Source organism: Drosophila navojoa, chromosome 2 (genome assembly GCF_054131105.1).
Source record: "Drosophila navojoa isolate 15081-1374.11 chromosome 2, UAZ_NAV_1.0, whole genome shotgun sequence".
NCBI lineage: Eukaryota > Metazoa > Arthropoda > Insecta > Diptera > Drosophilidae > Drosophila > Drosophila navojoa.
The window spans coordinates 7295408-7309032 of NC_142890.1; the positions used below are offsets into that span (position 1 = coordinate 7295408).

Sequence of the window (13625 nt, forward strand, 5' to 3'; positions counted from 1 at the left end):
TGACTTGGTTTGGTGAATTTTTTATATTTAAGCTTACACATTTAAAATACAAGTATTCTTTGCACTGTTATTTCAAATACTTATATATTTAGCTTAGCTGCCAGCAAGACTCATAACTGTACGATGTAGCTGCTTTTTTTGGTATTTAGCAATTACTTGCATAATTTCCATTTTTGCATCGATTTTTAAATTTTCGTTCAGCTCAAAAACATCTTGTGCAACGGCCATGCCATAATGAAAACTTGGCGTGCTTTGGACATCATCTATTACGGGCTCGATGGCGATAGGTGTTGTCTCCTCAACTTCGGCATCATTATCCTCCATTGGAACATTCAGCTCCTCAATTCCAACTTGCTTTGGCGTATTTTCTATGGAACTATTGCATTGTGACATGTGTTCACTGGTTGACTGTGCGGGACTTCCAGAGTCGACATTAGTTTGCCTTTCCTCAACCACGCCAGAGCTGACATTATCCGAGTCCTCTGTGTTGGCGCTATCATATAGATTTTCCGCCTACCGTTTCAGTTTACAATATTTTAAATTAGATACAATATCATTAAATTTCAAATATACTTACATCCACACTGTTCTTATCGTATACCACGAAAGGTAGAAACTTGAGTTGTTGGAAGAACTTCCACCCTTCCAGGCGCTTTATTTCCTCAGGCTGGGCTCCTCGCGCATTTGCATCGAAAATGGCCTTCTGCTGCAGACGGTAATACGAAGCTAGATTTAGCCATTTCCGAGCCAACTCGTTTGTGTACGCACGAAACTTGTATCTTTTTTCTAGCGTCCATCTCAGGTTTTTCCAGAAGTTGTGTTTCAAATAACGGATGCTATAATCTTTGTGCGTCTTGTCCCACATATAGGGTGTATTGCGAATTGTTGTAATAACGAAAATAATCACTTCATCGGACCAATATGGTCTCGTATTATCGTTCAAATTTGTCATTTGTAATGATTAGTAGTTAATTTATTTTTATTTAATTTTAACTTCTTTGGATTGTCTACACTTAATCCAATTTTCTTACAAATAGCAGCTGTTTCAACAAGAGCGAGACAAATATATGTACGTGTGTTTATCGTCTCTAAAAATTACCAAAACAATAACAGTTATGAATGAAAGAAATTGTATTGTAATGCAACAGCTTATTTAAAGTTAATATCAATAAAGGAACCCTTTCGTTTGCCATAACTCTTACATCAAACAATCAATCCATTTTTTCTGATTGTTGAGTAAATTCGCCATTAGTATCGATACCTAGTTCATTATTTGTATATTGGTATCGATAATGTTTGCTATCGACTTATCGATAGCTTGGCTTAGTATTTTCATTAGAAAAATGTTGGCATTTCGGCGAGTGGCACTGTTGGTCACACCACAAACAACGCAAGTGCAGTCGAAAAAAAGCATTGAGTGTAACAGACGCGTTTTTAACGCTAGTTTTTTAACCAAAACAAGTGTAAGTGAAGCGGAGCAGAAGTGAAAAATCTAATTAGATCTAAATAAAATGCACATGCTCGGTTATATAATGCAATGAATGCAGACACAACTTTGTCGCGTCTGCGTGTATTTATGCGAGTGCAACGAAATACTTTGGTCGCCTCAGTCTTCTGCTGCTGCTGACCAACAGTAAAAAAGACCAACGCGTGTGCCGCTGCCGCTGGTTTCGTCGCCGCTGTCGCAGTCGCCGTCTCCGCCGCTGCTACCGCCTGCAAAGCAGAATTTGTCGCCGCCGTGAAACGAGCGCCATCGCAGCGCAACGCAGAGTTTCGCCGTGACTGCATAAAGAATAAAATATTTTACTATTGAACCGCGTGTCTGGAATTCTAAATAAACGCATATATATGTATAAATAATATGTAAAATCGTGTTGCGCATTTGTGTGCGTGTGTGTCTGTCTGTGTGTGTATTTGCGTGGGTGTATAAGCGGCCGCATTTTGCTTTATCTTTATATCTTTCATCAACACAGGCGCAAGCCAGATGATTCATTTGTTACACACTCGGCGGCCGCTCAGCTGTCGATGTCTGCCTCTCCACGCGCATCCTGCTAGCACACACACACAAACAAACATAAGCACACACACACAAGCAGACGCATATACGCATAGTCGGATGCTCGTATACGTATATTCGCCCATTTGTTAAATTAACCGTAAAACTCAGTCGCCAGTCAGCTCTGTTGTCTGTCTTCTTTTCGCCGGCTGCTTTCCATTTCCATTTCTATTTCTATTTTTACGCGTGTTTCAGTTTCGGTCCATTCCCTAATTTTAAATCGATTTGTTTAAACTATTTAATCCTGTTTAAAATTTTATGTTTCTCCTATCGAAACACTAGCAATTGTATTAATTCAACAGTTATTCAATTTAAATTGCAATTTAAAGGTAAGTTTTTCTTATATGTACTGCATGTAATTGTTAATTGTTGTTAAGCTTACCGTTGTAATCTGATATTGAAGTGGCTTTCATGAAATTCAAGTTGATAATTAAAGTTAACAGTCGTTTGAAAATCGCTCCTAATTCTATATAATTATATCTATATACATATGTATGTGTATATATGTACATGATATACGAATATCATATTCTTTCGGTTGTATTTAGAGAGCTTGAAAATAGCTTTATCTTTGTTTTTATTCATCGTAAATAGCATTCAAGTGCTATACTCCAAGATATTTACGTATCGATAGACATTTTGAATTATCAAATACTTTATTTTTATTTGTTATAAATATTCTTTGAAAAAGGAAGAAGTATATTTTGCTCATGAGCATTCCTTGTTCGCTTGTCAATTGCATTTTGCATAAAGTTGTCTCACACTTCAAGCTACAATTATTCTTGTACAAAGACTTTTCCATATGTAAACAGTCCAAGTTGTGTGTGTGCGCATGTGTATGTGTGTTTACACTGAAGAGCTGCGAAACAGAAAAACTAGACCATAAACATAAATGTCATTCACGGCTGCCATTAGCGTAAAACAGCAGAGGAACGCAACAAATGTAAATCCAGGGCAAAAAAAAAAAAAACAATGCAAAAAGAAAAGAACTCAAGGAAAAACGAGAAAAAAATATAGAGCAAAAAGATGAAAACCCTGAGCCGATAAGCAAACTGCAGTCAAATGTGCAAGCAAAGAACTGAAACTAAAACAATTGGAAGAGGGCAACTCCCAGCTCTAAGCTGCCAACTGGGAATCCAAGCACAAGTCGCCGGAAATGGGTTTTGGCAAAAGCGCAACAAAGTCTAAGATAAAAGACATTGAAATACAATAACAATAAATGTCAGAAACTGGAGCAATTTCAATTGAGCACAGAAGCTATGAAATTTATAGAATATGACATCATTTAGGGTGTAACAAATAAATATGAAAATTTCAATTCCAAGTTTGAAATTGAGCCGGGAAAAGCTGCCAAATATGTATATGTATATAATACACTATATCTATTCCTGTAAATGCTATACTAGATATTTAGATTGAAATTTAAAATGCTCTTCAGATAATGCAATGTGCTTGAACCACTTGAAAGCATTGAATGATGGCAACAAATACAAAGCAAAGACAAACTGCTAATCAAACTTGAGATATACGATAGTTAAGTGTATTAATACATGTATATATATCTATATATAGACGGTTCTAGGGTCACGCAAATTATTACTATTCATCTTTCATATGGGAATAGGCAAAGGTAGCCAAAGATTACACGTTATCTCAGCACACTTTCAGATAATCTAAATTTATATATGGAGAATTTGCTGACTTTCGCTCTAAAATATATGCTCGAATAAATAGAGATAAGATATGTGCTTTTATATTTTTATACCCTGAACCCATTGAAAATGGGAAATCAGGGTATAATGGTTTTGTTAAAAGTATGTAACAGGCAGAAGGAGGCGTGGCAGACCCCACAAAGTATATATATTCTTGATCAGGGCGACAAGCTGAGTCGATTTAGCCCTGTCCGTCTGTCTGTCTGTCCGTCCGTCCGTCCGTCCGTCCGTCCGTCCGTCCGTATGTATGAACGCGTCGATCTCAGAAGATATAAGAGCTAGAGACTTAAACTTTTTTTTAAAATGTCCGTACATATCACGCGCATATCGAGTTTATCACTAAAAAACGATAACTCATTCCGATACTTTTTTATCGATAAAAAACCTTATCGAAGATCACTTAAGAAATTTTATCTCCTACATCTTTCAAGCTAGAGTCTCCAAATTTAAAATGTATATAAAGATGTATTTTATACAATTTCGGTTTTTGTTAAAATTTACCCCCCACCCCTAAATCCACTCCCTTACCCTCATCTTTGTAAAAGTCGTATATCAAATACTAGAGACTTGTGCTTCGGTATACACATACATTTTAACATCATGATTACGTTCTGAAAGTTTCATTATGATCGTACGTCTAGAAATTAAATTATTCAACAAATAAGTTATCATTATATTGCCAACATTGCAATGCAACCCAAGCGCAATCGCCTGTATATGCGAGTGTGTGTGTGTGCGTGTGTGTTTTCTAATTATTATTGAAATATCAGTTGCTTGTAGGGTTCAGGGGATCTCGTAGTCGAGCAGTCTCGACTAGAGCTTTCTTTCTTGTTTATTATTATTTATTTTTATAAGGCAAGGATGGTTAGCCAAAGGCAAGGATAGACAATGACATAGATTGACAGAGTAAGGTATGAGTAGACAGACGGACTACAGATAGGTAAAGGAGAGTATAAATAATCACTCATACATATGCACATAAAGGGCTAGATCTACTCAGCTGTGAGTTCTGATTAAGAATATAAATACTTTATTGATTTGACCATGCCTTTGTCATAAAATTAACTAATTGGATACCTCTATTCCCGATTTCCCAGGGTATTGAAAGAGAGCTTACAACTTTAAATGCAAATGAGCAGAGATAAAATAAAATGAATCTCTATCTCTACATAATTTGTATTTAATTGCCTAGACGATGCATCGGTTGATGAACTCGTGCAACAGCAACAGCAACAGCAACAGCGACAACAATTGCAACTGCTGCCGAGTGTGGCAACTGAATGACAAGAAGCAGACAAGCGACTGCATTATGCATGCTGCGACTCAGGACAACAACTCGTCACGTCTGATAACAATAACTAAGTGCGCGAGTAGAAGAGACCATGATACTTCATATATACTATATATACTACTATATAGTATATATTTTATATGTAGTAACTGCATTTAAACTGCGATGCGATGCGGATGTTTTCTTGAACTCTTTGCAACGTAAGCTGTTGTTGTTGTTGCAGTCAGTCGGAGTTGCTGACAGTCGGAGAGATAGATGAACAGACAGACGGGACGGACGGGCAGAGAGCGTGAAGCTAAGTAGCTTTCCTTGCCACTTTCAGCTGTGTGGCAACAAAGACGACGAGGACACAGACACAGACACAGACACAGACACAGATACAAACTCAACGCAACTCAATTCCGTTTCCCTCTGTTTAAATTAAGCGAAAAACTTATTTTTCATGCCAAAACTTTTTGCTTTCCTTTCGCTTGACGTTGCACGGTCGGAAGGCTTTGCCTATTGATAAGATAATTGAAAGCCTTCGCAATAAAGAAAAGCCCAAATTTAGAAATAGCTGCTGACACAATTGTAATTAACAATTCCAATTTGGCATTCCTTTTGTTTCCCAGCCTAGCAGCTTAGAGCGTTAATGAATTGGCTAATTATTGATCAGAGAACACGCGTTCGAACTGGTTTTTAACACAGAGATCAATTAAAATGCTTGACGATAAGCAAATCAGAGACTCGTAGAATGCTTTGAACTATCGATTTGGAGTCGAGCTAGGGGTATTAATGAAATAGTTGTTGCTATTTGTATGCGATGAATTTGAATAAGTATAGAAACAGAATAGATTAGACGAGAGAGACATAGAGAGAGTAGAAGAGCGAGAGTATACTATAAATATATAAACATATTTATAGCTAAAGTGAGATATGTTTAAATAAAGATGGGGATCAATAGTTGTTAATTGAAGTTGGGAGATTGATAGAGCGGGAAGAGACAGTATAAGAGAAGGAATATAGTGCGATAGGAAAAAAGGAAAATCATATAGACAGATGGAGACAAAAAGAGATGTAGAGAATGAGATGAGAAAGGTTTCTAGAGAAAGAGAGTGATGCATGTCAGAGAAACTGATGGAAAGAAACAGCAAAAAAAGATATAGGACATCAAAAAGAGCAAATCGGATAGAAGGAGGCACAAAATAATGAGAAAACAGGAAAAATAGAAAGTAAGATGGAAAACCTAAATTGACAGACATATGTATATGTAAATTCATATTTATATCGTTAGATACAGAGATGATGAAATGAACGAAGAATTTGATAGCAATAGATATACATATATAGAAAGATAAAAAAATAGCCAGAGAGAGGCTTGAAGCGGGACATGTGGAATGAACGCTATCTGAAATATGTGTATATGGTGAGCGCAACTACGAATCATTGATAAAAAAAGTACTTAACAAATTTCGCAGACAATAAAGATAACGCATATGTTCGATACAAGAAACTCAGTTATCGAGTATTCAACACCATCTTGTCATTGAAATATCTCTGCACGCTACAGGACTTCCTTTCACTCCGCACTGTTCCAATTCCCGATGGGCATTATAGGAGCGCGAAGCACTTGAAGATCGAATGGCTTCTCGAATGGCCGAAATTTGAGTAGCGGCTCCATACGAACCTCCTCCCTTGAAGTCAACAAAAGGCAAAAGCGCATGCGTAATTGATATAGACAACAAATTCTAATGCAATAAAAGAGCCAGCAATTGGATCAACATTTAGCTGTTCATATTGATAGTTGCCTCAACATTTTTTTTTTTTATTATTTCTTTCTATGCCTTTTTTATGAGCCGCCAAATGAAACCGCAAAAAATTGCTTATCGCACAGTCGCTCATTACATAGAGTTCAATTTTTGAAGGCCTCTAGATGCCTATTCGATTTCTTTTGCCTTTCACGTGACGCTGTGCATATATATGTATTTGTGTGTGTGAGTGTGTGTGTGCCTTTTCATTCATTATTAATCACATTTTGATCGCCTTAGCATTGGGACAAGTGAAGGCGTCAATTGGCTGCCGTCTTGCCGTCCAAGTCCGTCAAACACTTTCACACAACTTTTATCAAAAAGCTGACATCAGCGAATGGCCATTATCCATGCCATATTTTTCGCTGCTGTTGTGGTCAGCTTGTCGGGCAATAAAAGGGGGATACACCGCCTACAGGTGAAGTTCAGGCATTATTAATTAATTAAAAAAAAAAACCTACTCAAGTCTCCAGCTGTCGCTGTTGGCCGTGACCCCTAGCTGGCTTTTGTTTCCAATTGAATTTTCACAATTTTCCCATTGAAAAATTAGAGAGAGAAAAAAGACAACAACGAAAACAATCGCTGTTCACGTTAGCAGCGCCTGGCCTTTATTTAATTCGAGCCCAGTTTTCCAGTTGGTTATGAAAATTTGATCAGGTTTGCCGCCAAAGCGAGCAAAGCATGCAAATCAGCCAGCCGTAGACGCTCACACAGCCATTCACCAATACACTCACGAGCACTCGTGAGTACTCACACCAGCAGCACTCATGCACACTTATTACGCTGCAGCTACTCATTCACTCAAATATGATTAGGTTCTACTCTCTCTATCTCTGTCTCTCTCTCGCTCTCTCTCTCTCGTTTTGTTTTTTATGCTTCGACAGCTTCTGGGCTCGAGTCTGAGCTTCGGTTCGATGAAATGAGGAAACATTAGGGCTCGGTGGAAAGTGTTGCTAAAGCTAATGTGCTTAGAGAACGAACAGTTTATCAAATGTAGGTTGCACTCGGCTGGGATAAGCTGAAATAATTTGCCACATTACTGTCTCGTAGAGCTCGGGTGAACAAGTTTTAATTTAGTAATCAAGATGTTGCAGTAAAAGAAAACTTATGGAGTTGCATCAAAAAAGAAAGAACAAGAATACATTGAATTCTTAGAATTGTCTATATAGACAATATGTCTATAAGGTATCTTTAATTCATATTGCGATGCTAAATGGGTTAAGCTTGGGTTATACTTCCTCTAGATTTTCTTCGCCTTTCCATTGCAACTTAATCACATAAATTGCTTTATTGATTTGCTCTGCTCACATCAATTACCATTTAAAGTTCACGGTTAGACTAGATCTATTCGGTTGCCCAGGGGGCAAGCACTTTGCCAATTGCATTCGCCTAGTTTATGCCCCGTCCGTCGCCTGGCAATTGTTTAAAGTTATTGACAAAACAGTTTGTGATTTATTGCCATAATAGATTTGTATCGCTAACGTGTGGGAGCTGTCAATTTCATGATTGCATCGCATCGTATTGTTCTATGCTGTTTTTGCATACTGCAATTGCCAATTGTGATGTCGGGCGAAGGCCTATCAAAACAAATGCTAAATGCTGAATGCTAAAAATTCGAATTTCTAATTTGAGGCGTTGACAGGTCGTCAAGTTCGATGGCTTGGCATATGGCTATATATATATATATCAGTGCCATATGGACACTTTGAAGTGAATGAAAAGTGTTTAAAAATAGTCATTTCTGAGTGCATGTCAGCCGTACTATTTCCGCCGGAATCTTCTAGGAATCGTTTTGTTTATAAGCATTTCTCTCGCTCTGCTTTGGGGGCATATGAATCACATACGCTAATTATAAACAATGGATAGAGCCTCGCGATATATGACGTACTTCAACTAATACGAGACCTTGGCAAACAAGCACACGAAATGTGGCATCAGATAAAAGTGAGCTAAACTGGCCTAAGTAGGGGTATACTGGACTCTAAGATACTCTATTATTTTAGTGAATTTGACATAAATTGATGTAAGAAGAGAGAAACATAATAAGGTAGAGGACAGAATATTATGAAAGAACGGATAAGTGGGAAGAAGTGAAAAGAGTGCAGAATAGAGAAGAAGACAGAAGAGAGTAGACTACTGCAGAGCACGAGAGATTGAGAAAGAGATGAAAAATGAGCAGAAGAGAAAAGAAAAGATCTGAAAAGAGAAGAGAATCAGGAGATACGTGAAAAGAGGGAAAAAAATAGAATTTAAAAGTATAGAACTGAGAATTGCGGATAGTAAATAAAAGAAGAGAATTTAACAAAGGCGGACACATCAAGAGAACAAAAGACGCAGATCACGAAATAGAGAAACTAAATAGAAATATTATATAAATCGTTATCCAATTTGCTTCTATAGATTGTTGTGAATTTGTCTAATTTTATATAAAATTACAGCTACGAATATACTTCTACTATACACTATTTTACTTAACATAATTTGTACTATTTAACATGTTATTAAAAATCTGTTAAATATGATATTTTTATCTCTTTGCTTTCAGTAAACGACACGAAATTACAGCTAGCAAAATAGAGGTTTCTTCTATTGTTTCCTTATATTTTACTTTTAACAACCGCAAATGTTGCTGGTCGTAAATTTGGCAATTTAAGGTGAGTTTGGTTTGGTTGCGTGTTGATTTTTGATTAATTATTATTATTATTTTTTTTTTTTTTGTTCGACATACATATGTATATAAATGTGAGTTGTTTCTTCGTAGAAGCAACTAAAATAAATTTGTCTAGAGATTCATAAGCAAGCTTAACTGATTTTTAATTTCATTGTATTTAAATTCAATATCTATTGAAAATCGAAAAAAAAAAAAACGATAGTAATATAAATTTGAGTGGCCATTAAAAATTATAGATCTATGCATGTATAATATGTATACGCTACGGATGAGTGAAGTTAGATACTTTCTGTATTTACAACTTAATGTGTTGTATATTTTATTGAATAATTATGTCGTATACTTGTTCTCATTAGCTTTTGCCTAAGCAAAATCATCTTAGTTAGCTAAACTGCTCAGTTCCAATAAATGATTTTTAGAGAGTTACGAAAACTACAGCTAGAATCGTAAAAATTTCATTTGTTGTTAAAATCACGTGCACAAAATTCGAATATATATAAGATGAGTTTTATTTTATAGTCGTCAAGCTAACATGGGATACATATGTATATGGGATATATATATATATATGGGATATATATATATATATGGGATATATCTATGGGAATATATATGGGATATATCTATGGGATATATATATATAGGATAGACATATGGGATATATAGATATGGGATAAACATATTGGATATATATATATGGGATATATCTATGCGATATGATAGATTGCCTGAGCTCATCATGGTAATTAGTTTTATATTTACATTTACATCGCATTCAAGGGTATCAAAATGACGAAAGCAATGAAAATTCGAGCGATTACCCTTCTATGGTATGTAAAATGAGTATTAACCGTACTCAAGTTGCGCTGCAAATTATTGATTCACTGGCTTATAAATAATAGATAGCAATAGTTCAAATTTCTAGATATGTGTATACATATATCTAAACAGTTATATAAGCTCTGTGCACAACGTTAGGCAAGGTCACCAAACGTTGCAGTGTTGCATACAGTTTGGTGTCGATTTCACAGTTTGACCTGCTGCAGCTGCTGTTGCATGCAATTGATAAGCCGTTGCAGTTGACTGATTGCTTTGCTGTGTGTCAGCCGCATCGTCTGGCTGCTGACATTTGACTGTTATCAATCTGGGCTCGATTGTCAGCCGCTGTGGCCTTTTGCGGGCTTTCGTCGCCCGATTGCAATTAGTGAAATGCTGCGACGCTCTCTGTTGGTCGCTTGCCAGAGGCACGAGGTGCAAAGTTTATTGGGCCAATAATACATCGAACGAAAATAAATAGATATCGAAACTGGCCACAGCGAAGCGCAACAAATGACAAATACTATTTTTAATCGCTCACTGCCATCAGCGAAAGTTTTTCAGTTCAATTCGATTTGATGACATTTAAATCGATTTAGTTAGTATAGAGCCAGAGCAAGCCTTGGGCGGCAAGAATAAGCAAAAACTTTATTTAGTCGGCAAATGAAAATTATATTTATTTATGCCACTCGCTCTTCAAGACAGTAAACAAAGGCAAATGCCATTTGAAAATGAATCAAAAACTTTCCTCGCAAGTGAAAATTTGAGATGCCGTGTTGAGTTCCTCAATGTTGAATGCCCTGTGTATGGACAGAGATGGAGTATATTGTGTGGTATACAATATTGTTTATAAGTAAATAAATTTATAATAATATATATAATATTATTTATTAATTTTAATAAAAAAATAAGCAGATTAACTCTTTTATTCATTTTATTTGATTATGTTATATAATAATTATAGTAAATTATCTGCTTAATAATAAATTATACTTTATAGGGTATTCGATAGTCGTTCCAACTCATTGCTTGCATATCTAGCAGGTATTATTTGTATATTTTAAAAATGTATTTTTAGATACCTGTGTATATATTCAAATGAAAAACTTTCAGAGAGGTTCCTAAGACTCAGAGGGTATATATTAGTCGTGTCAGTCCATATACAAATTGTTATTTGTATATTACATAGATATCTAGCAACAAAAACTATTGCCTGCTTATCCTAAGAAACTCTTCTTTGAGCACAAATGCTTTATAGGGTATGAGCTAGTCGTGCCCGCACATTGCTTGTCTGCTAAACAGTTATCACTGCTATTTGCTGCTAATATTAGCGTGAAAAGCGGCGCAGCTTGCGATTGCATGCGACTGGGTCCGTCGGAAGGCGGCGGCGGCAGCGGCGGGGTGTGGCATGAGCGGCTGGGCTGGGGAGCTGTGGACTGGGGCTGCTTTTGTGGGTCTGCTGTTGGTTGAGTTGTTGGTTCTTGCTTTGGCGCCGTCGAAATCCAAGAGATATTTGCACCATTTTCTATACACATATGATATTAGCATGTGTGTGTGTGTGTGAGTGTGTGTGCATGCGTATGAGTATATTTTATTTATTGTTGGCTCTCTTTGTGCTGTTGGCTTTGCTTTCTAACATTTCCTGTGGTTTTTGTTTTCATCTATTTGGTTGCTGTACTAGTTGTTGTTGTTGTTGTTGTTGTTGTAATTCACATTTAATTGTACAATTTTCCGCGCTATATTTGATTATGCGAAACTATTTTGGTTGCCGGCCACCATTTTGTTTTGGGCCGCATTTCTAGTTAGAATTTTAAATTCAAATTTCATAATAATTTCTCTTTGCGGTTTGTTTCGGCTGGCGAGTTTATTGAACCAACAACAAATTGCGGCACACACATTAACGTTAGATTGTTATTGTTATTTTGATTATTGTAAACCGCCCCAAAAAGCTTGCTTTGGCTATTTATGGTCATCAGTCAGTCCGAAAGTAAAATACATATACATATGTGTCTATGTGAGAGCGAGAGAGCTGTATGCGGTGCGGTTTAATGCCTCGCATAGGTCATTGCCATCAGCAAATGTACCGCAAGTACAGCATGTCGAATGTAAACATTTCAGTTTGTTTTGGGCGACTTTTTAAAGGGGCAGGAGGGGGGTTGGTAAAGCACGATACGATCTACATATGTATATATATAAAGAGAGAGAGAGAGACAGAGAGAGGTATATGCATATCTATGCTACCTAAGATCTATATATAGAGCTCTACACACATCTATGCTAGTCAGCCATGGACTGCAGAGCGCCCACCTGCAAGCAGAATGTAGGACGGCCCCATGCAATGGCATCCATTGGTCTCTGCGCTTGACTCACCTGCGTCTCTTGATATATGTATGTGCATATATGTATGTATATAGTTTTGCTCGATTTGACAGTTATCGATGGTGTTTAGCATCGTATTACTTTGCAGGAGCTGGCTCAAGTTTCTGTAAAATTGCTCGACAATTACGAATAATATATAAGGCCCGGTTCAGTTTACTTCGTTTTGAAACCAGATTACTTGATTAGAATATACAAATTAATAATGTAAATATAAATATCTAGGGTAATAATAAGTCAAGATCTCAAAGTAAGCAGCGATAATAAAATTAGAATTTACTGCAATCCTTAAATTGTTTACAGTTTACTGACTGTTGCTTTTCGATTTTGATATTTGTTTAGATATGAATTTCCTCAATCAAAATGTTACTTAAAATAGATTTCTAATTATATCCACTGCGATATAGATGTACACCTTGCTGTACATATCAAATCTGATTCATGCATACGAAACTGTAGATGGCCAGGGTTCTTCTATGAATACCCTTTCAATATTACATTTACATGTAAATATATTTTTTAATTAATTTGGCTCCATATATGTAATTGTTTTCGTAATTAAATTTACTTACGAGCTCAATTACATTCGGTATCAGCATCACAATCGCAATCACCTGGGGTACATGAATGCCCTTGCTAATCAATGCCTCGACCTTATCGCTGTTTGTAATTTGTAGTTAATTCTCGTCCCATGGCGCCAATGTTTCCATATATGTACATACATACATATATAGCTGGGCCATCTGACTTGGGAATATTTGCACACCTCTATGCACGATGCGACGGTCGATAAGGCTAATCAAAATGATATTCAAAGGAAATACAAACAAAAATACCGCCCGTTATCAGCGAGGGGAAATGGGGCACGATAAGCGTGTTGACCAAACCAAATTGGGTCTATGGGTCTGAGGGTCTA

The 13625-nt window shown here is 36.6% G+C and overlaps 2 protein-coding genes across 6 annotated transcripts in view; one reads left to right on the forward strand and one right to left on the reverse strand.

Annotated features, from left to right (window-relative positions):
• Positions 1 to 4: 4 nt before the first annotated feature.
• LOC115562430 (uncharacterized) lies at positions 5 to 1068 on the reverse strand. Its single transcript, XM_030383955.2, has 2 exons — positions 578 to 1068; positions 5 to 513 (listed from the first exon to the last, which is right to left on the reverse strand). Exons 1-2 carry the CDS (start codon positions 950 to 952, stop codon positions 94 to 96), a joined length of 795 nt encoding a protein of 264 aa, XP_030239815.1. The 5' UTR covers positions 953 to 1068; the 3' UTR covers positions 5 to 93.
• Positions 1069 to 1329: 261 nt separating this feature from the next.
• Mical (Molecule interacting with CasL) overlaps positions 1330 to 13625 on the forward strand; it is a 54364-nt gene continuing 42068 nt past the window's right edge. For 3 of the 5 annotated variants that reach the window (XR_016197647.1, XM_030383999.2, XM_089265441.1), the window contains exons 1-3: positions 1331 to 1463; positions 2252 to 2385; positions 9392 to 9500. The gene's annotated coding sequence lies outside the window, so the exon portion shown is untranslated. Of the gene's footprint in view, positions 1464 to 2251; positions 2386 to 9391; positions 9501 to 13625 lie in introns of all 5 variants that reach the window. The other 2 variants (XM_089265440.1, XM_030383998.2) reach the window with 1 other exon arrangement.